Source organism: Manacus candei, unplaced genomic scaffold, assembly GCF_025592945.1.
Source record: "Manacus candei isolate 608988 ecotype Guabito, Panama unplaced genomic scaffold, ASM2559294v1 h1tg000188l, whole genome shotgun sequence".
Classification (NCBI taxonomy): Eukaryota; Metazoa; Chordata; class Aves; order Passeriformes; family Pipridae; genus Manacus; species Manacus candei.
The window spans coordinates 355,370-377,749 of record NW_026138236.1 but is presented as its reverse complement, the minus strand read 5'-3'; the positions used below and the strand labels follow the sequence as shown (position 1 = coordinate 377,749).

The 22,380-nt window shown below is 41.7% G+C and overlaps 1 protein-coding gene across 1 annotated transcript in view; it reads right to left on the bottom strand.

Annotated features, from left to right (window-relative positions):
* Nucleotides 1-22,380, bottom strand: part of TSNARE1 (t-SNARE domain containing 1) — a gene marked incomplete at its 3' end in the record, with an annotated part of 298,862 nt that overhangs the window by 10,181 nt on the left and 266,301 nt on the right. Inside the window, exon 11 of the mRNA XM_051774128.1 lies at nucleotides 3,381-3,453. Within this exon, the coding sequence (XP_051630088.1) occupies nucleotides 3,381-3,453 (73 nt within the window). The remainder of the gene's footprint in view (nucleotides 1-3,380; nucleotides 3,454-22,380) is intronic.

Below are 22,380 nucleotides of genomic sequence, written 5' to 3'. Positions count from 1 at the left end.
ACAAGTTACAAAACTGATTCCACAGAACTTTGTCTACATATCCCAGCATGGGCAATGAAAGTGAAAGCTTGCACATGTAAAATAGTCATGTTCAGTATTAAAATACTGGGAATGTTTCAGACTTCTGATGAACTTACAGTTCAGTTGAGTGGCCATATGAGTATGGAAAGCAGTGATTGCTGCTGTAACAACCCCCTCCAACATAATTTACTTCTCACAGTCCCAAGTCCTTAATCCTTGGATACTTTGGCTGAAGGACCCTTGTGCTGCCATGACAGTAAAGTTTAGTGGACATGTCCTCTTCTGGCCATCTGGAGATCTTGACATTTGTACATCAGGTTCCCAAAGTTGTCATCAGTGCACTCCAGAACCTCCTGCAACACTTATACCCTGATGTCCTTCCACCAGATACTGGGATGGCTGAAATCCTCCATGAGGACCAGACTCTGTAAATGTGAGGCTGTTCCTATGTGTCTGCAGAGGGTCTCTTCCACTTTGCCTGTCCTCTTTTTAATCCTGACCATAAGCTCTCCATCAGCCCCTCATCCATTCCCAGGCAGCATCCCATGCACTCCAGCTGCTCTCTCACATAAAGGGCAACTCTTCCTCCTCATCTTCCTTTCCTGTCCTTCCTGAAGAGCCCATATCCCTCCAATTCAATGCTTCATCCTGGGAGCCAGCCTGCTCCACCTCCATGATCCCAACAAAATTGCAGCCCTGCAACTTCCCACAGCTCTTTAACTCCTCAAGTTTATTCCCCACTCTGTGTGAACTAGCATCCAGGCACTTCAGAGGTGAGTCCCAGCATGTTCAGTTCCTGGAGAGGATTTGGATATTTGTCTATGACAGAGGTGCCTTGCAGGCACTTCCCTGCTCACATGAAGTGCTAGAGGTAACCATGCCCACAATCCCATTTTGATGACTTTGTGAACCCTTCCTGCCACACCACTCCATGTCCTTTTTCCAGCAATCCTGTCTGTTGGTCACCCCTCCCTCCCCCATCATTACTAGTTTAATGTCCTCCTTATGAGATGGATCCCATCTCTCCCAAGCAGCTGCTAATCCCTAAACAGGGTCCCATGGAACCAAAACCCATGTAACCAACACCAATTTACAGCCAATTATTGATTTCACCCATTACTGTCCTCCTCCTTGCACCCTTTCCCGTCATCAGCACCTTGTGTGATGAAGCTGCACAGGGATGTTTTTTGCCAAGAACTCCTGTCAGATTGTGTTGGAAGGACTCTGTTTTCTCATAGGTAACCCAATCCACCAACTTGTTTTGGCTTTGAGGGCTTGGACTCGCTGATATGGTAATGCTTAACTAAATATTTGCAGCAAAGAGATGCCATGACCAGGAACACAGGGACGGAGTTTATTTGCTGAAGACATAAAATGACAGAGATGTGGTTCCCCGAGTCTGCATTCTATTTCTTCCTTGCATGGCAGAAATTGCTCTCTCCCCAAGAGAGTTTCATCAATGTGTTCATTAAGGAAATGGCCCATATGCTGGAAAAACTCCTTTTAGGTTCCTATAAGAAGCATGGATTGCTCTGCCTGTGCCATGCACAGACCAGACAAGCTCTTCCCACAACTCTCCCCCGCTCAGGTGAACCCAGGCAGGGTTTGCTCCACAGCCCTGGGAGCATTTTGCTGAGATGCACGTCCCATATTCCCTGGTTCTGTATCTTCCCTGTGTTTTCTAAACAAGCACACAAAGAGCTTTCATTTCATGCATGTAAGATGGATGCATTAAAAAATGAACCAAGTGACAAAAGAATTCTCTCTTGTCATCACTGAATTTTCACTGTGGGGGTTTCAACTCCCTTTGCCTCCTGATTCTTAATCTCACTTTTGTGTAACTTGAATGTCAAAAGATAAACAGTGGGACCCTTCAGCAATTGGTTGGGAAGATGCCCTGACTGGCTGTCAGGATTAAAAGATAGTCCTAAAGAAACCATTAAAAATCTGCTGCAGTGTAAGAAGGAGAAGAACAACAAGAGAAGAACAACAAAAACCTTATGCTGTCTCAAAGACAAAATGTCCTACTTAATCTAACGGCTTCTCACAGGAAAGTTAGTACTGGGGTGGCTTCTATGCATGGGTAACATCTTAAAATAATAAATATTGCCTCAAGAAAAGGAGTTATGAGGATCTTGAAGCTAGCTGATGTATGTTGTCATGTCCCTCAGGGCATTAGCATCTGATGTGCTTTTAGAGATGAATCAGGCTCCAAAGTTATCCATGTACAAAAATTAGCTTTCAAAGTAGCATTAAAATAAAAAAAAAATAAAAAATCAGTTTTAAATATAATTTTGATTTTTTTTTTCCCTGCCCCTGTAAACTGAATTTCTCAGAAGGGTGTAACTACCTCATTTCAGTGTGAAAGAAAATATCTTATGCTAATGTAGACTTGCAAAGGTATGGGCTTGGCAAAAAAATCCAGAGTGATTAATAAACAGCAGAGAAGAGTTTCTTTTATGATCTACATATGGCTGTCTAAGGACTTGATCCTGCTCCCAGGAGCGTCAGCGAGAACTTCAGCTGAACGCTGCAGGTTAGAAATATCCCCACAAATCTTGCTGCTCGGGAGTTTAGGTCCCTCAACCAGCCTTTAGGAGTACTAGCTCTCAAATTTGGAAGGAGGCAGTTGCTTCAGAAGCACATACACAAAAAAAGAAATAGAGAAAAAGTCTGATTTTTGTTAAGTTAATCAGAAGAGAGCAGTGACAAAGGTCAGAGGGAGCTGATCCACTGTTTCTTATCTCTCTATTCACAAAAATTGGTGGCTGTCAGTGATGGTCTGCTCTTAAAGATAATACCAGGGGTTCCTCTCTTCTCTTTTCCCAATTTTCTCCTTGAGGTGGGCAACCAATGGGCAGCCACTTCAGACTATGCATATGAGCACATCATGGTGCCAGGCTTCTGTAGATTTAATTAGACACACCCTGCAACATGGAATGAAAATTCTATTTGGGAAAATCAAGCTGCTTAATTTTCTCTACCATCATCAATAATCATAACAATAATTGCTACTACTATTGCTTTTTAATTACAGTTCCAGGTAGAAAGGAAGAATTGGATCCCTTTCCAGTTAATGTCATATATTCTTCAGCTTCCTTTTTACAGTCAAAAAAAGGAACGGATTCATCTCCCTGAGAATTGTATTTTATGCTAAATATACCAGCAAATTATCCTTAACACAAGAACCCTATTGCACATGGGAGTTTGTCACATCAAAACATCTCTGGATGTACAAAATGCCCCAAACCCCAGGGAAAATAATCACAGCATCAACAAAGAGCTGTTCATGAGGGATAATATCACACTGGAGTGGTGGAAGAGGGTAATAAAGCCCATAATTTAAATGTGACACCTACCTATTGCATCTCCTTGCTCATGCACCATGGAGGCCAGGTCTTTAATGATCTGGTTCACATCCAACATGTCACTCTGAAAAGACAGAAAGTCCAATATTAACAAGGAATGAGGAATATCCAAACATAACAGGCACATTCCACAGTCCAGCTCTGCAAAGAAAAACACAAACCCAGAAATCTTTATCCGTGTGGAAGTAAAAGAGAAAGTTATAATGCTCTCACAGTCAATAAGAGTCCCTTAGAGCCATGGTTTGCTGGATCCAAGTCAACCAGCTGACTCCAGCTTTGTGAAGGAAACAAGTAGAACGATCAGATTTTATGGCTGCTTTTCAGAATTGTGGAGGACTAAGGAAAAACAACAATAAAAACAACAGCAGCAAACACTTCCCTTTCTAAAAAAGAGCCATTCATCCCAGAGTGTGGATTCTTACACAGGAAAAGGCCACGTTTCAGCACAGCATCCATCTGATAAGACGCTATTCATAAACTGATGGAGATACCATCAAAAACTCACTGAGTTTGAAATCTCATTGGTGAGGCAACAAGGAAAGAGTTGTTTGATGAACAGATTCATTTACATGTTTTCAAGTAGCAAAAAAAAAAAAAAGGAGTAACTGGGTTCAGCACTGACATTTTCTCAGTGAAAACACAGCAAATTGCCCATGAGTTTGTTTCCTTCATTTCCGAACACTTATCATATAAAAGAGCAAATGTGAGCATATGTTGACTTCATACGACACTGTCTCTTATAAAAAGAATTAATTTAGCAATAATAGACATAATAACAAAGACACTGCTAAATGCACTAGCAGCACGGTAACATTACCAGAGCAGAAAAACAGACACTCAAAGAGGATGTATTTTTTTCTTGAGCTGTACAAATTAGAGAATCACAGAAACATTAAAATTGGCAGGAACCTCTGGAAATCATTTAGTCCAACACTCCTTCTCAGAGCAGACAATTAAAGCAGGTTGCTTAGGGTCATGTTCACTTGGTTTTGGTTGTTTCCAAGGATGGAGACTCCACTGTCTGGCAAACAGTGTGTCCATGTCACCCTTGTAGTGGGCAATCCAGCCCTGGATGCTTTCTGAAGCATTGAAGACATTTCCTAAGAATCTGCTTCTCCTGCCACCAATTGCACAGTAATTCATTTATCTGTTTGGGTCCTGTTGCAACTCAAGTCCATCTGGCTGGAGATGTTGGAGCAGCTCCGTGGAGAAGGACCTGGAGGTTCTGGTGGACCACAAGCTGTCCATGACCAGCAGTGTGTCCTGGGGGACAAGAAGGCCAATGGTATCCTGGGATGCATTCAGAAAAGCATCACCAGCAGGTCAGGGAGGTGATTCTGCCACTCCACTCAGCCCTGGTGAGGCACATCTGGAGAGCTGTGTCCAGTGCTGGGCTCCTCAGGACAAGAGAGACATGGAGCTCCTGGAGCAGGTCCAGTGGAGGCTACAAAGATGATGAAGGGATGGATTATCTCTCTTATGAGGAAAGGCTGAGGGAGCTGGAGCTGTTCAGCCTCAAGAGGAGACACTGAGAGGGGACCTCACCCATGTCTGTCCATGTGTGCAGGGAGGGGGCAGAGGATGGACCAGGTTCTGCTCAGAGGGGCCCAGCAATGGGACACGAGGAATGGGCAGGAACTGATGCCCATGAAGTTCCGCCTGAACATGAGGAAGAATTTCTTTACTGTGCAGGTTGCCCAGAGAATGTGTGGAGTGTCCTTCACTGGAGATATCCCAGAACCAGCTGGACACAATCCTGTGCCATGTGCTCCTTTCTTGAGCAAGGAGGTTGGACCAGATGACCCACTGTGGTCCCTTCCAACCTCACCCGTCCTGTGATTCCACGATCATGCCAAAGGGCCTGGTTGCTTCCACCCCACTTTCAAAGAACTCATTTTGCTTACTGGCAAATCTAGAAAATGGTGCAAAATGAACCCAAGTCCTTCTACTGAAGTTTGCTGTGAGAATATAATTGGCATAACATTTAATCACAGAATTGCATCAATTTGCAATGAAGCCTGGGAGCCACACTGTGAATTCTAAAATATACCAAACTGTTGAATAACTGAAGATATAGAAAAAAACCCCAAAGTTTTAAAAAGCTGGGAAATCATAAGAAAGAAAAAAAAAAACAACAACAATCAAAGACTGAGTAATGCATCACAAAATACACTTCATTCCTTCACTTGTCAAGCACAATGAAGCTCTAATTATGGATGGTGTTATTCCTAACTTGTAAATACTGCAGAATATTTTGAAAAACAATGAAGTTTAAGTAACTTGAGACTGCACTTGAGCGCTGTGGTAGTAAATCACTGCCAGGAAACGAGGAGAAATTAGTTGTGATTTTTTTGGGGTGGGGAAGTTTTCTGAGCTTTTTGCAAAAATCTTTCAAAGGAGAAAGCTGAAGTTTAGCAAAATGTGAAGAACTGAGAATTAACTTTAATGTGTTGTTCTGCTCTCATTTAACCACTTAGCAAAAGATGATTAAGGAAAAATTAAACAAACAAATAACAATACTAAAAAAGCCTCATTTGTCTCTTGGTTAAATTGCCACTGACATCAGATTTTGGTTTCTGTTCCTTGCAATATAAACACAATTCTCTCTACACTTCAGCCTGTTTTATTTTGTCCTGCTTTTTTTTCGAGTGCTTTAAGTGAATGTGACTTAAAACTCCTGAACATGTTTTAGCACATAAATTTGGTTATATAGATTTTATTGCAATATATTGAATTATATACACCCCCCACCCACCTCAAGTATCTCCACTGGAATAAAACAAGAGGGTAATTCAGTCTAAGGTAGATCAGATGATACATTGATTTCTTCTCAACTAATTTAACCACGAGGACTTAGGCTGTTTGTGTTCTGATGCCCAGATATTATGGGAAGAAGGGAAGAATGAGAAAGAAAATTCAGTGCTGGTTCAGTTTTGCCATTTATATTCAGGTGCTTGGAATGAACCAGCCATCTGCTGCTGCTCAGTACAGATCCTTCTCATAACATTGTAACAACACTTAAAATTATTGTTTAGCACATATATATTAGTTAGAGCCAGCGCTGAGTGCTTAGGAAGGAAAAACTGTGACTCCTGTACTTAAGGAAAACCAAACAGGAGTGAGTTATAAGGCACAGAGCACAAAGCAACCTGACCTGAAGCAAAGAATCTGCTGAATAATTTAACCTGGCAAGGCGAAGTTTCAGAGTCCCTGATATGTGTAAGCAAAACAAAAGGAGAAATAGAAGAAAGAAAAATACCCAGACATAAAGACCTTCCAGAACAGAATATCCCTTGGAGCTACACTCCTGCTCCTTCGTGCCAGGTTGGCTCCATCCCCAAGTAGCTCTGAACTTGCCAGGCATGAGAGTTTGTTTAGTAAAATCAGATTCCCTTTGGTTTCCCATGTTTGCACACACTCTGCAGAATTCACAGGGAAATACAGCTCCTCATAAATCTCTTTCACTCCACAGAAACCAGGAGTACAGCAGCCAGGACCATCCCAAAAATGCTGCCAGCTCACCAGGCTGGGGCTTCTTGGGTTTTAATTAACACCAACCTGGCATCAAGTCATTCACTAAATTCTGCAGCAAGAGGGAGACAGATTTAAACTCTTTCATGTAAATCCTCTTTTCTTCTCCTTTTTTTTTTTTTAAACGATTTTTGGGTTTTTTAATTTTTTTGTTTCAAAAGGAGAAATCCATTGTTCGGATTAGACAGGATTAAATGACATCCATGCTGGAACAAAAAGAATTAAACTAGTCAACAGTAAAATGAAATGGCAGTAGCTGAAGATGACCAAAAAAAGCAGAGAAGTGCCAGGTGAGAAAACCAGAGAAATGAAAGAGTTTGGGGCCCTAAAGATCCAGGGGATCAATTCTTACTAGGCAAAGCTAGTTTGGAAACTTCTTAGCAGAAAATACTGTTAAAATGGCAGTACTATTTGAGTCATTTAACCTGATTCAGTAAGTGAATAATGTCACTGCAAAATACAGATATTTTGGAAAAAGTTCTGAATTTCCAACTCAGGCAGAAAAAGGGTTGGAAATATGATTTTGCAGACAAACTAGAATTTCAATTTCCCATTTTTTACTTTAACAAGACCATAATTTCTATATTTTTGAGAATAATCTGTGAGCAAGTTGGGTTATAAAACTGTCACCAATGAGGGAACAACCATATAATAAATCCCAGCAACCCATTTCCCCATGGAATGAGCATTACTGGAGCATTTGCCAAGACAGCAAATAAGTAAACCTCCTCTCTCTTCTACTCTCCTGCTTTGTGGGGTGAAGATTTATGCACACTGAAAACTTTTAACATAACCCTGACCTTAATGATGTCCTAAGGACACTTCTGTATTCCAGCCATGGGAATGGTATCAAATAAACCAGAGAGGGGAACTTGTTCTCCTCAAAAAGGACACAGAATAAGCCTGTGTTGTCAATAATTCCTCTCTCACATGTAGCCACATCCCAGACTCCTTTATCAGTGTCAGCTCAGGTCCTCAAGGGAAGAGTCACATTTATTTCCAGGAATGTTTGCCTTAGGTTTGTATAAAAATGGGATCAAAAGTATCAGTGGTCTATCCTATTTAGCACATGTGCTTTTGTGTTTACTCATAAACCAGCCATCCTTTTTTTTTTTTTTTAAAGGACTGTAAAGCAGCATGTAAATTAATTGCTGACTCCATATTCAGGAGTTGCTGAATTCTACAATGAGGTTTTGTTCTGCCCCATCTTCTGCTCTGCAACAAGCATCCAGGAGAGCTGTAAAATCAACCTGGAGGGGATTCTGAAAGATGTAATATAACATCCATGTGTGCATTTCTCCATAAGGGAGCACTTCAAAACAAAATAAAGCAAAACAAAACCCTGGTGCTTGTTATCTTTGGGAGGAGAAAAAAAAAAAAAGAGAAACAAGAAAAGCAAACCAACAACCCTTTGTAGTGTCTGTCATGTTTTACCAAAGAGATGCTGAGATGCTCCTTGTGTGTTGTCCCACCTGCAACCCCCTTGGGGTGTCTCCTACCCTGTGGTCCACCATGTGTGGACACGGAAATAATAATCAAAGCACAGTGTTTTTCTGTCCTCATTCTTTTCTGAGAGAACAGAAAGGGAAAAAAAATAATATAAAACCTGAGCAAGCTTCTGATGCGAGATGGGCAGAAACTAAATCTTGCTGCAACAGCCTTTCAACAAATATTTTTCTCTTGTCTATGGCTGGGGAGAAAAAAATGACATTCTATAAATCAACCTGATTCAGTCTAAGCAACAACAGACCAGTAGAAAATTGTTCTGAGGGCAGAAGCTATCCAGAACAGCAATTACAGACTGAGTTAGGTCTCCTCTGGGACTCAACAACAGCCAGTATGTGGAGTTTCTCTCTCCCTCTTGCTCGCTTGTGTGAGCCTCCTCTCTGTTTTGCTGCCTTAGAGGTCTGTGTCATCTCAGGGAGTGCAGCACTGCTCTGCATAATTAAAATAGTTATACCAAGCTTTGGAGTGCCAGTCCAGCATCTACCTGGGGACACCAGCTCATGAAGGGTGTTCCTGTCCCCCAAAAGCCAAATGGAGAGGTTGTGGAATGCCCCGAGGTCATCAGAGAGAGCTGAAGCCACTGCAGAGGGTGGGATGAACAAAGAGAGATCTTGCAACCAGCCAGTCTAATATTCACTCTGTCTGTGCTGGGTTGACCTTGGTTGAATGTCAGGTGCCTACCAAAGCTACTCTGTCACCCCCCTTCTCAGCTAGACATGGAAAGGAAAGAAAATATAATGAAAGGTTTGTGGGTTGATATAAGGACACAGAGAGATCACTCACCAATTACCATCACAGGCAGAACAGACTGCACTTGGGGAAATTAGATTAATTTATTACCAAGCAAATAAGAGCAGAGTAATGAGAAATGAACCAAAATCTTAAAAACACCTTTCATCCACTCCTCCCTTCTTCCAGGACTTGACTTTACTCCCAGTTTCCTCTCCCAGCATGGTGCAGGGGGGACAGGGAATGGGGGCTGCAGTCAGTTCATCACATGTGTCTGCTGCTCCTTCCTCCTCAGGGCTAGGACTCCTCACACTCTTCCCCAGCCCCATTGTGGGGTCCCTCTCACAGCAGACAGTCCTCCTCAAACTTCTCTAACCTGGGTTCTTCCCATGGGCTGCAGTTCTTCATGAACTGCTCCAATGTGGGTCCCTCCCACAGGGTGCATTCCTTCAGGAACAGGCTTGGTCCCCCACGGGGTCAGAAGTCCTGGAATTAAACCTGCTCCAATGTGGGCTCCTCTTTCCATGGGGCCACAGGTCCTGCCAGGAGCCCACTCCAGCTCAGGTTCTCCATGGGGTCACAGCCTCTTCCTGGCACCCACCTGCTGTGGTTACTATTTGTTTTAACAATCTCACTTGAAAGAGTTGGACACAAGATTCATCTTCTCTACCACCTTCCAACCCACCTTCTCTGCCACCCCCAGTGTGTCTTCCCACCAGCAGCAATCTGAGCATGATGGGCAGTTCCCTTGGAAAGCTCTTCTCCTCTTAGTCATCAAACCTCATTTGAAATCCTGTCTGGACAGCAAATTTCAGTGATAGGCGTCATTATCTCCAATATTTCCTAAAATGTGTGTGACACATGAGGAGCAGGTTACTGTGAGCTGTGTTAGTGTCTTTTAGCCCCCTTTTGATCTACACTCATTCCATGAAGCTTCCCAGCCATACACCTGGATCACACTGGCATTGCTACCCGTCTCCCATGTGCTTCACATCTCTCAGTTTGATTTTATACAGATTGAAGATTGTTCAAGGCAGATATTTTCTTTCAGGAGAGCATTATCACCCCCAAGCCTGTACTGAAGGTCAGAACTGAGTTGTGGTCTAAGGGAAATATAATAATGTAAATGATAGGAAGAGGTAGTTTGCCCTTTTTTAAAACCCTTTGGATCTGGAAATAGGAGATGTGTTAATGAAGAAGGTCATCAGTAGTTCTGTTTCTAAGTAGGTATCCTCACTTTACATTTGGGAAATGTGATAAAGTATCAAAGATCACAGAAAACATTCCTGTTACTAACTTTGATTTTGATCTTCAAATTAATTAACACCCGAAATTTCATTTAAATTTAGCAGTTTGTAAAAAGGTATGTGAATTCACATATATATGTACATGTGAGTATTTATACAGGCACATATATCCATGTATTCCAGTGTATCACAAACACACCCACTTGTATAAATGGCAATTGTATCTATAGATATATTAATAATAATTTAAGATCTCGCTTGCCCCCAACATACACCAGGTGTTAAATGAGTATTGGAGGCTTAGCAGATTGCAGAGATATAAACACAGCCTATTTCTGTCTACAGCAGGAGAAAACAGACCTTAAATCTCAGGCTTCTTTCTCCTGGTTAAACACTCTGGTGTAAGATAAGCACAAACACTGATATGTTCTGATAACAGGCAAGGAAACAAAAAATAAAATAAAATAAAAATTTGTTTGCCTTGATTAGCTTTAACAAGAAAAAAAAGATACATTGATTGCATTTTGCCTTCAAGTTAATGCTGTGAGAGTTTGATAACAGGAAGAGCAAGAGCAGGAATGGCTCTGGAAATCTGAGAGGAAACACTTGTATCATAGTCATAAGAATGGTTTGGGATGGGAAGAACCCTCAAAACCCTCTTTTTCCAACCAACTTGCCATGGGTAGGGACACCTTCCACTAGCCCAGGTTGCTCCAAGCCTTGTCCAACCTGGCCTTGGACACTTCCAGGGATGGGGCAGCCACAGTTTCTCTGGGCAACCTGTGCCAGGGCCTCCCCACCCTCACAGGGAAGAATTTCTTCCTAATATCCCATCTAAACCTACGTTCTTTCAATTTGAAGCCACTTCACTGTGTCTTATCACTTCATGTCCATGTAAAAAATCCTTCTCCATCTTTCTTGCAACCTCCACCAGGTACTGAAAATTTGCAATAAGGTCACTTCAGAGCCTTCTTTTCTCCGGGCTGAACAATCCCAGTTGTCTCAGTCTTTCCTCACAGGAGAGGTGCTCTATCCTTCTAATCATCTTTGTGATCCTCCTCTGAAATTTTTTATGTCCTTCCTGTGCTGAGGACCCCAGAGCTGGAAGCAGCACTGCAGGTGGGGTTTCACACAAATGAGGAAAAGAGTCAGAGGGGTATGAGGAACAAAGGAACTGTGCTACAGAGCCAAGGGGTAGAGCAGACAGAGATATGTTTCAGAAATCATTCACGAGACAGGAGAGCACGTTCATTCATGTATTTTGCAGTGCACTGCCCTTCCTACATCCCCACCTCTCTCCTCTTCCAACAGACATTATCATAAAGTCCACAAAGAGCAAAAGATGAAGATCCACAAACTAAGTGGATCATCCACAACTAAGTGGATTATTCCTAACATTTAATCTAAGTTAATAAAGAGGGAAGTGATTTCATTACTCAGCCCAGTGAACATCAGCTCCGTTCTCCAAAATGGGACATGCCCCAATTTTATTTCTCTTCACTCAATGTCTGACGTTCCTGTACTTTGCTAACACAGTCTCTGGGATGTTCTAATGCATATTTGTAAGAAATAACCCTGAGCAACCTGATCCATGGCAGGGATTTTGGAACCAGGTGATCTTTAAAGTCTCTTCCAAGCCAAAACATTCTGTGACTCTATGATTTATTTTTTCAAGGTTGCAAAAGAAAGTATCTGAACTCACACTACAGATCCAACCTTTTGCTCTCCTACAACCAAGTTTTTACTTCATCACTAAAGGAAGATTAATATCCTTGTGTTTCCAACAAACCCTTGGGCTGGATATGAAAGAGACTCACGGACCAGAAATATTGCTTCTGTTTTCTGTTACGCTGGAAAGATTTTTGTGGGACTTTTTTGCCAACTCACCTATCCCAGCTTTCTGAAGTTGAATTAAGGAGTTCATTCTGAGTTAACTCACCTATGTTTATAGGGAAATCAAATGGCACAAAAATAATTGTGAAAAACCCAAAGTGAATAAATATAGAGATAATGAAATGCCTGACATTGTGGCCTTTACAGACCAGAAATAAAAATACTCAGTGAAGATGAAGATTCTCCCATCAGAGAATATCCATTTGTATCTGTAATATAGGTTGTAGCTTAGTGTTTGTGAAACTTGCTGGCCTGACACCCTGACAACAAAAATTAAATAAAACACAAAAGTTAAAAGTAACAGCCATAGCAAACAGAGAATTGTCCAAGATAAAACTTTTATAAGCAACAGGTCCCTCAATTCTTTCTGCAAGAGCTGGGCAATAAACCCACTGATAAGGTGCAATTGTCATGGAGTGTTTCATGTGCTAGGTACCTGCCCAACAGGAACTATTAGTCTGTACTGCACATTTATCTTCCTCTCCAACAGCTCCAATGAGCCATTGGTCTCTACAGCAGCAAAAAGTAAGATATACAAGTTCTTACAGCAAACTATGAAAAAAAAAAGTTATTATTTTTTATATGCAATAGAAATGCTTGTTGGGGACACTTAGTCTTTTTGAAATAAGAAAATAAAATGCATTTAATATTTACAGCTACACTCTTTTTGTAGATGCTCAGGAGAAAAAGATCTCCTGAGTGTTAAGTCAGCAAAGATATGAAAATCCATAAGCAAACTCCAAACTCAGTATCTTACACCCTGACTTTTCCTTTAACATCTCCTGCATCCTGCCCCAGGCTGCAATGTATGAACTAATAGGAGAAGTGAGGGAAGTAGTTGTAATCTATCACCCTGACTGATACCAGCCCCAGGAAAGGCAGTTTATTGCAGGTGGTGTGTTATCTTCCAAAATAGAAACTGGGCAAAGATTATGACAAAAACTTCAACACTTTTCGCACTTTGTTTGCAGCACTACTAATTCTTCACTCTGGATTTATTTCCATGAGGGTCATGCAGCCAGAAAAAAAATACAATGGAGGAATTAATTTTCTTTTTTAGGAGTGTTCTGGGAAACCAAGCAATTAGAGCAATCTTAAGCTGTCATGTATTATCCATTGCCACTCAATTATTTTACTTAAATAAAATACTGATTGCAGAGTCTGATCTGCAGCTATCAGCCGAGTGATTCATTTAGGTGCACTATTTATTCTTGACAAATTAAAAAAGAACATCTAACTCCAACTGAAAGGAGAAAGACAAAGGGACAAGGGGAATATGCAGCATCTTTTCACGATTCTCTGCTGTGCTGCCAATTCTCTGTTTGGAAATAGCTGAAACTACTGTGTCCTGTCCAGAATTTGGAGAGAAATCAGTCCTTACTACAAATGGAGTCCATGGATTTGGTGCAGAGAGGAAGTTGCAACCTCTTAAAGAGGTCACTGAAAGTTGGAATCATGAAATCATGGAATGGTTTGGGTTGGAAGGGACCTTAAAAGACCAGCTACTTCCAACTTCTTGCCATGGGCAGGAACACCCTCCACTAGACCAGATTAATCAGAGCCCAGTCCAGCCTGCTCTTGAACACTTCCAGGGATGGAGCACCCATAACTTCCCTGGACAACCTGTTCCAGTGAATCACCATCCTTATGGTAAAGATTGCCTCCTAATATCTAAACTATACCTACCCTCCTTCAGCTTAAGGTCATTCCCCCTTGTCCTGTCACTCCATGCCCTTGTGAAAAGTCCCTCTCCAGCTGTCTTTTAGGTACTGGAAGGTGCTATAAATTCTCCCTGAAGCCTTTTCTTCTCCAGGTTGAATAGTCCCAGCGCTCCCAGCCTGTCTCCATAGCAGAGGTGCTCCAGCCCTCTGATCAACTTAGTGGCCTCCTCTGGACTCATTTCAACAGGTCAAGGTCTCTCCTGTGTTGGGGGTCCCAGAGCTGGATGCTCCAGGTGGGACCTCACAAGAGCAGAGATCTTGTCCTCTTTCCTCACTGAAGTGGCACAGCCAAAACATGAGATGTGGCTGTCCAGGACATCAGGGACTCCAGATACCACCAGCTCCATGAGGAACTACACATCCAAGGTCTACCCAAGGTTCATGGTCTCCTCAAGGGTGCAAACTGGGCAAGGAGAAGATACTTGCTCCATATGAGTCAAAAAACCTCTCTGCCCCATATTTCCCTGTTCATTTCAAAACTAAATGCCATGGTCTTTGTAGACTCTTTCAGATTTTGGCTCTGTGGGATGCAGAATATTCTGTTGACACTTTTCTTACATATTTTCAGTCAATAATGCAGGTTACCTGAAAGGCACAAATGCTGAGTAAAGGTATCTGAGGGCAAATTATTTACAACTGCAGCTAAAAGGCTTAGAAAAGAAAGGTTGATTGCTGGCACCTCCTTCCTGCAAACTGACTCTCCAAAACACCCTCACATGGTTTTATTCTCCATTCTGTACACGAGAGACCTTCTATTTTAAAAATATCCATTATATCCAAAATGATTAATCTCATTCTTCAAGGATTTTTTTGTCTTAATATTTAATTTATTTCTATCTGTCCTTTGTTTCTACTTGGTAATTTGTTGCTACCTTCACCCTTAATATTTTAAATTATTCTCCCCTTTTTTTTCAATGCTATTACACATCAAGTATTTCTACACAGTCATCATGGCTCAACTAATCACTGCTGAACTTTCTGAGCCTGCAATTGGTAAATTCCTGTAATCTCTCTTCATAAATTATACTTAATACTTCTTCCTCATTTATTCCCTTCTGGATCACCTCCAAATTTCTAATAGAAAAAGCAGGACAAAATGCCCTCATTTCTCACACACCTTCCTATCACATAAAAGGTGCCAACGTCTAAGGCAGACACTAAAGGCCAGATGACAGTTCACTTTATTGTCCAAGTATCTGTACTTACTATCCAGTTGAAAATTTCCAATTTCTGGTTAAAACTACCCAGCAGGTCCAGCAGCACAGCTTCCCTAGTTGGCTCCTTCACCAGTTGGGAAGAACAAGCAGCCCACTCTCTGATCAAAAGATATCATTAAAACGATTAACGATTCATTTTACTTCATCCCTTTTGCTTATGTGTCATTGGCAGAGGGGGAAGATGCTCTGACAGAACAAAGTCTGGGTCATTTTAATCTCTAAAGGAAAGAGGTGTTATTTATAGTGCACAGTTGGTGAATGCTGTTGATGTCTGCTACACCTACTTTTTCTGCTCAGCAATTTGCTCCTTCAGAGCCAATGGAGAACCAAGAATGGGCTTGAGGAGTTTAGATTAAGGTTTAGATATTTTCAAACTGTCTGGGATTCATAAACACTAACTTTAGAGTTTTAGAGAAATAGGAGAGACAACTGTAAACTGAAAATTCATAGGGAATATGATGGGAAAAATAATCAAATGCATGATTTGCTGTTGTACAAAAAAGAGCAGGAGAATAAGCAGAACAAATTATGCATTTGTCAAAAGTGAGGGACTGGCACAGGTTGCCCAGAGAAGCTGTGGATTCCCCATCCCTGGAAGTGTCCAAGGTCAGCTTGGATGGAACTCTGAGCAACCTGGGATAGTGGAAAGTGTCCCTGTCCATGGTAGGGGGGTTGGAATGAGATGGTCCTTGAAGATTCCTTCCAGTCCAAACCATTCCATGATTTGATGATTCCCCAAGTTCTTGTGTTTTTCCTGGATCCAGGATTAACCAATGTCTTTCAGTAATGGTTCAGGTGACGGAATAGAAAGGACAATTAATAAATATGAAGTTGCAGTGAAGCTCAGAAATATCTTGAACCTGTAAGAAGATAAAATTAGCATTCAAAGTGATCTTGTTAATTGGGGGAACACTATAAGAAAAAATGGCTAAAGTCAAACAAGGAAAATACAAAGTTCTACAGTCAGACAGAAAGAATAGGAGGCAACTTCCTGGGCAGAAATCCTCAAAAAGCAAACAAACAAACAAGTAAAAGCGTTGAGGGATGCTGGGGACACTTGTGAGATGAATTATTGTGCCTAATTTTGAGCAATAATTCCCAGATGGACCACCTGGAGACAGTTCAGAGAAAAGCCATGAGAATGATCAAAGGTGTCAGAAAAAAAAGCTGCTAAGAAAATCAGAATGTAGTGTGTTTTTCAATGATGAAAAGGTGTGATTGGGGGTAACGACACACATGATAATGCCTTTCTAATAAGTGGAACTGTTGCAAATAGGAAGAGAATAACCTGTTCTCCATATTCACCACCCATCTGACAGAAATTCAGGGACTGAAACTGCAACAGAAGACACTCATATCAGAAGTTAATGATTTGGGTTGTTGATCCTGTCTTAGAGCTGAGAGAGAGAAGGATTTGGTGATGTTTAAAGATTGCTCTTAACTCTACTTGTCTAATATTCAATGCAATCAATGCAGTACCTTGAAATCAGAGAGAGACAGACTATTTCTGCCACAAACTTCTCATCAACTGCAGTCACTAAACTGATTAAATCATGCACCTCTTCCTCAGCCTTCACGTGTTAAGACAAACTCAGCAAACCCTGCTCTGCTAAACATCCCTGCCCACAAAAATGAAGGGTAAAACTCAATAAGCTTTAACCAAAGAATCAATAGCAACAAAGACACTTTCTGTCATTAAATGGTAACGGATAACAAGCAGAGAGCAGCATCTCCCCTTCAGCAGCATCTGCAGCAGGGAATCCTGACAGCAGTGTGCAACAGCCAAGCAAAGCCAGGCCCTGTCCCAAAGGCTGCATTTAGAAACCATCAAGCACATCCACAGTGGCAGAGCAGATACTCCTGTGCTTATAAACCCACCAGTCACCCAGCAGAGAAGTGTTATCCTGCCTTGGCTCCCACCTGCATCGTCCCCTCCCCAAGGAAATGATAATGTAGAGGAATTTGGATTCATCTCTCCAGTTTATCACAAGGTTCTAAGTATTTATATTCAATCACGCTCAGCTTGTGCTCCCCGAGCTCAGATCAGCTTTCAATGGACTGTTTTAATTTTGGTTCAATTTGCAAATGAGGCAGGTGAGAGTCTAGACTCGAATGGGGGGTGGCTCAGCTAATTCCCAGCAACACACAGGTGCCTCTGGATCAAGGAGGGAAGCACTGGGAAAGCTGGATGGAGTTAAGGGTGTGGGATGAGAAGGGGAGGAACTGGGTGTTTTCAGACTGTATGTACCTTTGGAAGGTTAGTGCTAAGGTTGCAGCTAATTTATTTCTTTTTCTATTCAAGGCAGATTGATGAAATAAATAACTTTCCACCACAGAGGATTTTAGGTACTATAGGTATCAAACCTCATATTATGGTATGTCATAGAGTATGACATAGAATAATAGAATCATTAAGGCTGGAAAATACCTCCAAGATCATCAAGTCCAACCTTTTGATCAAACACCACCATTTCCACTAAATCCTATCATGAAGTGCCACATCTACTCATTTTTTGAACACTTCCAGGTATGGTGACTCTACCACTTCCCTGGGAGCCTGTTCCAGTTGGTGACCACTCTTACATTGAAGAATTTTTTTCCTAATATCCAACCTGAACCTCCCCTGGTGCAACTTGAGGCAACATATATTTAACTTTTTACTAATACTAAGTAATATCAATATATTCATATCAGGCCTTGGTGAACAACGTTGAGATGCCACTGAAGTAGTTCCAACACTTCAAACTGTTTTTGTGACAAGAAGATCTCACTGTCTGATGGCTCTTCGGCATAAACTGATGGATTGACCTCTCTGACCACCTCCACTGCTCACCTCCTGGAGCAGGACTGGTGGGGTATTACTGCCACTCATCCACAACTGCAGCATTTCTTTAGTTGATAATATGAGGAGGCAATTCAGAACAGAAAGAGAATAAACTTTTAGTTTCCAGAAGCAACCCCCCAAAACATAAATTGCACTTGTTTGCTTTGGTTGGACAGACTGCTCAAGGAAGTGGTGGAGTCACCATCCCTGGAAGTGTTCAAAAAACATGTGGATATGGCACCTGAGGACATGGTTTAGTGGTGAACATGGTGATGGTACTTGGTTGATGGTTGGATTTTATGATCTTTAGGGGTCTTTTTCGACCTTAACAATTTTACGATTTTGTGATCTCATCCTCCCCAGGTGCCAGAGGCCGTGAAAGAGCTCAGAAATCTTTTATTCGTGGGTGCACATCCCCCATGGCCTTACAGTCCTTTATCTCCTCACCAGCGCCTAAAGAATCCTCTACATTTAGGCTCCCTTCATGAGCAGTTGCTGCCCAGACACTCCCAGCTCAGCAGAAAACAAAAATAATGTCCTTTTGCCCATTTTGCCTGTGAAATCCCCCAAGCTGTGCCTGGAAGTGGCTCCTGCCTCTGCAAAGTGGAACCAGCGCTTGGAACCACCAGGAACCAGCCCCCTCCCTCCTCAGCATCATCACATGGCCACATTTCGATTTATTGCTCTCTCCAAATGGTTTATTACAGGAGAGTCCTTCTGCCCTGCTTCTCACGTTTCCATGTGCACTGAACCCTCACCTCTGTCTGAAGCCTCTCTGGGTTTAGTTTAGTATCTTTTCATTGTTTTGTTGTTTTTGGTTTTGTTTGGTTTTGTTTGTTTTTTGTTTTTGTTTTTGTTTTTTTTAACAGGAAATAGACTGCCATAAATTTTGCCCTTTCAAGTGTTTAGTGACAGAGTGGAGTTGCCCTCAGCCACATCTGTTTATCCTGGTAAGCACATTTATAAAGTGATTTCCCATCCTCGTTATTCTGTCAATGGCATTTCACACTGCAGCTACTTTAATGCAGCATTTTATCACTTGTCCTGAGGGCTGCTGACAGCTGCCAATTTCAAGGCTTCTTTCCAATCTTAATTCTCTTCTTTTCCTTTTCTTCACCCCCACCATCATCTCCTCCTTTATCTCCAGAAGAAAGGGGAGTTAGATGAGTGCAACCAAGAAGGGTTTCCTCTCCCCTTTAACACAGAGACATTATAATCCCATAATGTGAAGGCACATTAGCAAGGAAGAGTTAAACTTCAGGGAAATGTAGCTGCATTTCAGTCGGCTAGTAGACTTTTCATTTTTTTCCTGACAAATTCTCCATTAATGCTGCTGGGTTTAAATTTCCCTGCTCCCTTGCTGTGCAGAAATTGGATTGTTCATCTCCCAGGGAAGGTACTTTGCATTCTTGCTTGCTGTGATCTTCCCGCCACCCAGAATTACCTAAATCAATGCAAAATAGGCTACAATCCACCTCAAATAACAGGAGAATAGAATTTTTACCCAAGGAATGCATATTAGACCACCTTGAGAAAGTTCTCTTTTTGCCCCAACACTTGTATTTCATAAAACCATAAGATCATATAGGATGGAAAAGACCTCTAAGAGCATCGAGTCCAACCATTAACCCAGCACTGCCAAGCCCAGCACTAAACCATGTCCCCAGATGCCACATCTCCACATCTTTTAAATCCCCCCAGGGATGGTGACTCAACAACTGCCCTGGACAGCCTGTTCCAGTGCTTGACAACCCTATCTGTGAAGGATTTTTTCCTATTATCCAATCTAAACCTCCCCTGGCACAGCCTGAGGCCATTTCTTCTTGTCATCTTCTTACCTGGGAGAAAAGACCAACCCCCACATCAGTCCATCAATGACTATCAAAGGAAATTCTTTACTGCTGTCTCAGACTGAGTTTACTTATTCCTTAATGGTAATTCCAGTTTGTTCAGTGTCCCAGCAAAGACTCTTTTAAGTAGCAGAGCAGCTTCATCACCAGGAGCTTTTGTGAGACTTAAAGATTATTAAAACTCAGTCCACTGGGGAGGTGGAACCAGAACATGTATATGAAGTTTCCCACCTTGACATTCTACCTGGAAAAGTTATACAGGTCTGTCCTGCGCATCTCCCAGACTTTGGATACACATCCATTCTTCAAGTGGGCGAGAGGACACATTGATCTTTTATTTGTTGAAGTGAACCCTGCAAATCCTTTAAGCTTTAAGTCTTTTAGAAGTCAAAGTCACAGTAGGAAAACTGTAGAATCACAAAATATCCTGAATTGGAAGGGACTCACAAGGATCATCAAAGTCCAGCTCTTGGCCCTCCACAGGACACCCCAAGAATCCCATCATGCGCCTGAGGGCATTGTCCAAATGCTCCTTGAGTTCTGTCAGACTCAGTGCTGTGCCCACTGCCCTGGGGAGCCTGTTCAGTGCCCAATCATCCTCTGGTGGAAGAACCTTTTCCTAATATCCAGCCTAAACCTCCCCTGACACAACCTCAGGCCATTCCCTGGGCTCCTGTCCCTGGTCCCCACAGAGCAGGGATCAGTGCCTGCCCCTCCTCTGCCTCTCCTGAGGAAGTTGTAACTGCAGTGAGGTCTCCCTTCAGTCTCCTCCAGGCTGAACAAGCCAAGTGATCTCAGCTGTTCCTTGTATGGCTTCCCCTCAAGACCCTTCACTAAAAAATAATGTTTTGCCAGCACCAGAAATTCTGGCCTGATTTGAGATACTGTCACTGGTTTGCAAGGTCACATCAAAGGACGTGTTGCATCATTCTCCAACAAAGACCAAGATAAGAATTTCATCTTGACTTGGGCCAACCATTCTGTTCCCCACATTTTTCACTTAGTTTCCCCAAATTGTAAAAATAACTTTCTTCTTCTGATCTGTGATTATCACGAGATTCAATTATTGTGGGTTTGGGTTTTGTTTTTCCAATATGATTGATTTTTCCCCCTATTTTGTTGCTGGAATGCACAGTCATGTTGGTGAAAGGGCAACGTGCCAGAACACTACTTAGATATCACTGGCATGGTTAAATGGAAGGCTTTTCATTTGTTCAATTAAAAGTGTACATCAACATCAGGACATTGTTTTTCTTTATTTTCAGTATCCAGACTGATGAGTTATAAATGCATTTACTCATAGATAACCATAGATCATCAGTCTATGGTTATCAAGAGAATAGAATCATAGAATGACAGAATGATAGAATGGTTTGGATTGGAAGTGACCCTAAAAACCATCTGGTTATGCCACAATTTTAGGAGTAAGCAGAAAACAGAAAGGTTAAGATTGGTCTCTAAAAAACAAATATTTGTTATTCTCTTGAATACTTCCAGGAAAACACCATCCTTGGAAGTGTTCAAGGCCAGGTTGGATGGGGCTCTGAGTAACCTGGTCTAGCAGGTGGCATTCCTGCCAAGGGCAGGGGGGTTAGAATTAGATGACCTTTAAGGTCTTTTCCAACCCAAACCTTTCTATTGACTCTATGATTTTATGATTTTTATGATTCTACAGAAGAAAGGTCAAATTACAAAAGCTTCAGGTGACAAAAATCTTCTCAACTTAGACACAAAGAAAGAAAGTGCTCCAAGAGCTGGGGATGACAGAAGCAGGGATGCAGCACTGCCACTCTAAGAAAAAGAAAAAAAAACAAAACACACAAAACCAGTATTTTAACCAAACAGCCTGGTTAAGAACCAAAGCAGAGCTATCAGTGATCATGGACTTATGTTTGAGCTTTTGAGATAAATAAGAGTAGTTATACAGTAAATTAAGAGAAAGAAGCTGATCATGGGTTAGCTCATAATAGAACAAATGTTAAAAATCAGATTGGATGAACTGTTTTCTGGTAAGTGTGTTTTCATAGAATATTATGAGGCCTTAAAGTCAGACAGGAACACCTGGAAACCTATAGGTGAGAAGAAGTCCTTATGACCTGCATTATCCCCCAGCTGACTTGCTCATGGGAACATCTAAACTCTGTTTAAACTCTGTTTAAGAACAGCTCCAGTTGCAGATTGCCAGTTACAAATAACTGAGCTTTACAAAAAGTCATGGCTGTTTGAATGATGAATAGAGTAATAAAACCTTACACATCATGGTAAAATGGCTAAAACAGAACAAAAGAACAAAGCACATGCAAGGATGTGATAGCCCTGGTCCTTGTAAGGAAAATCACAGCTCACTTAGCCCTGGTAATTCTTTAAACAAGTCAATACCTCAGTGGAAATGAAAAAGAAACTGCAAACCAGTTGCTTTAATTCTTTTTCACATTATAAAGGAGTGATGTTGTCACTCCTCAGGTGACTACAG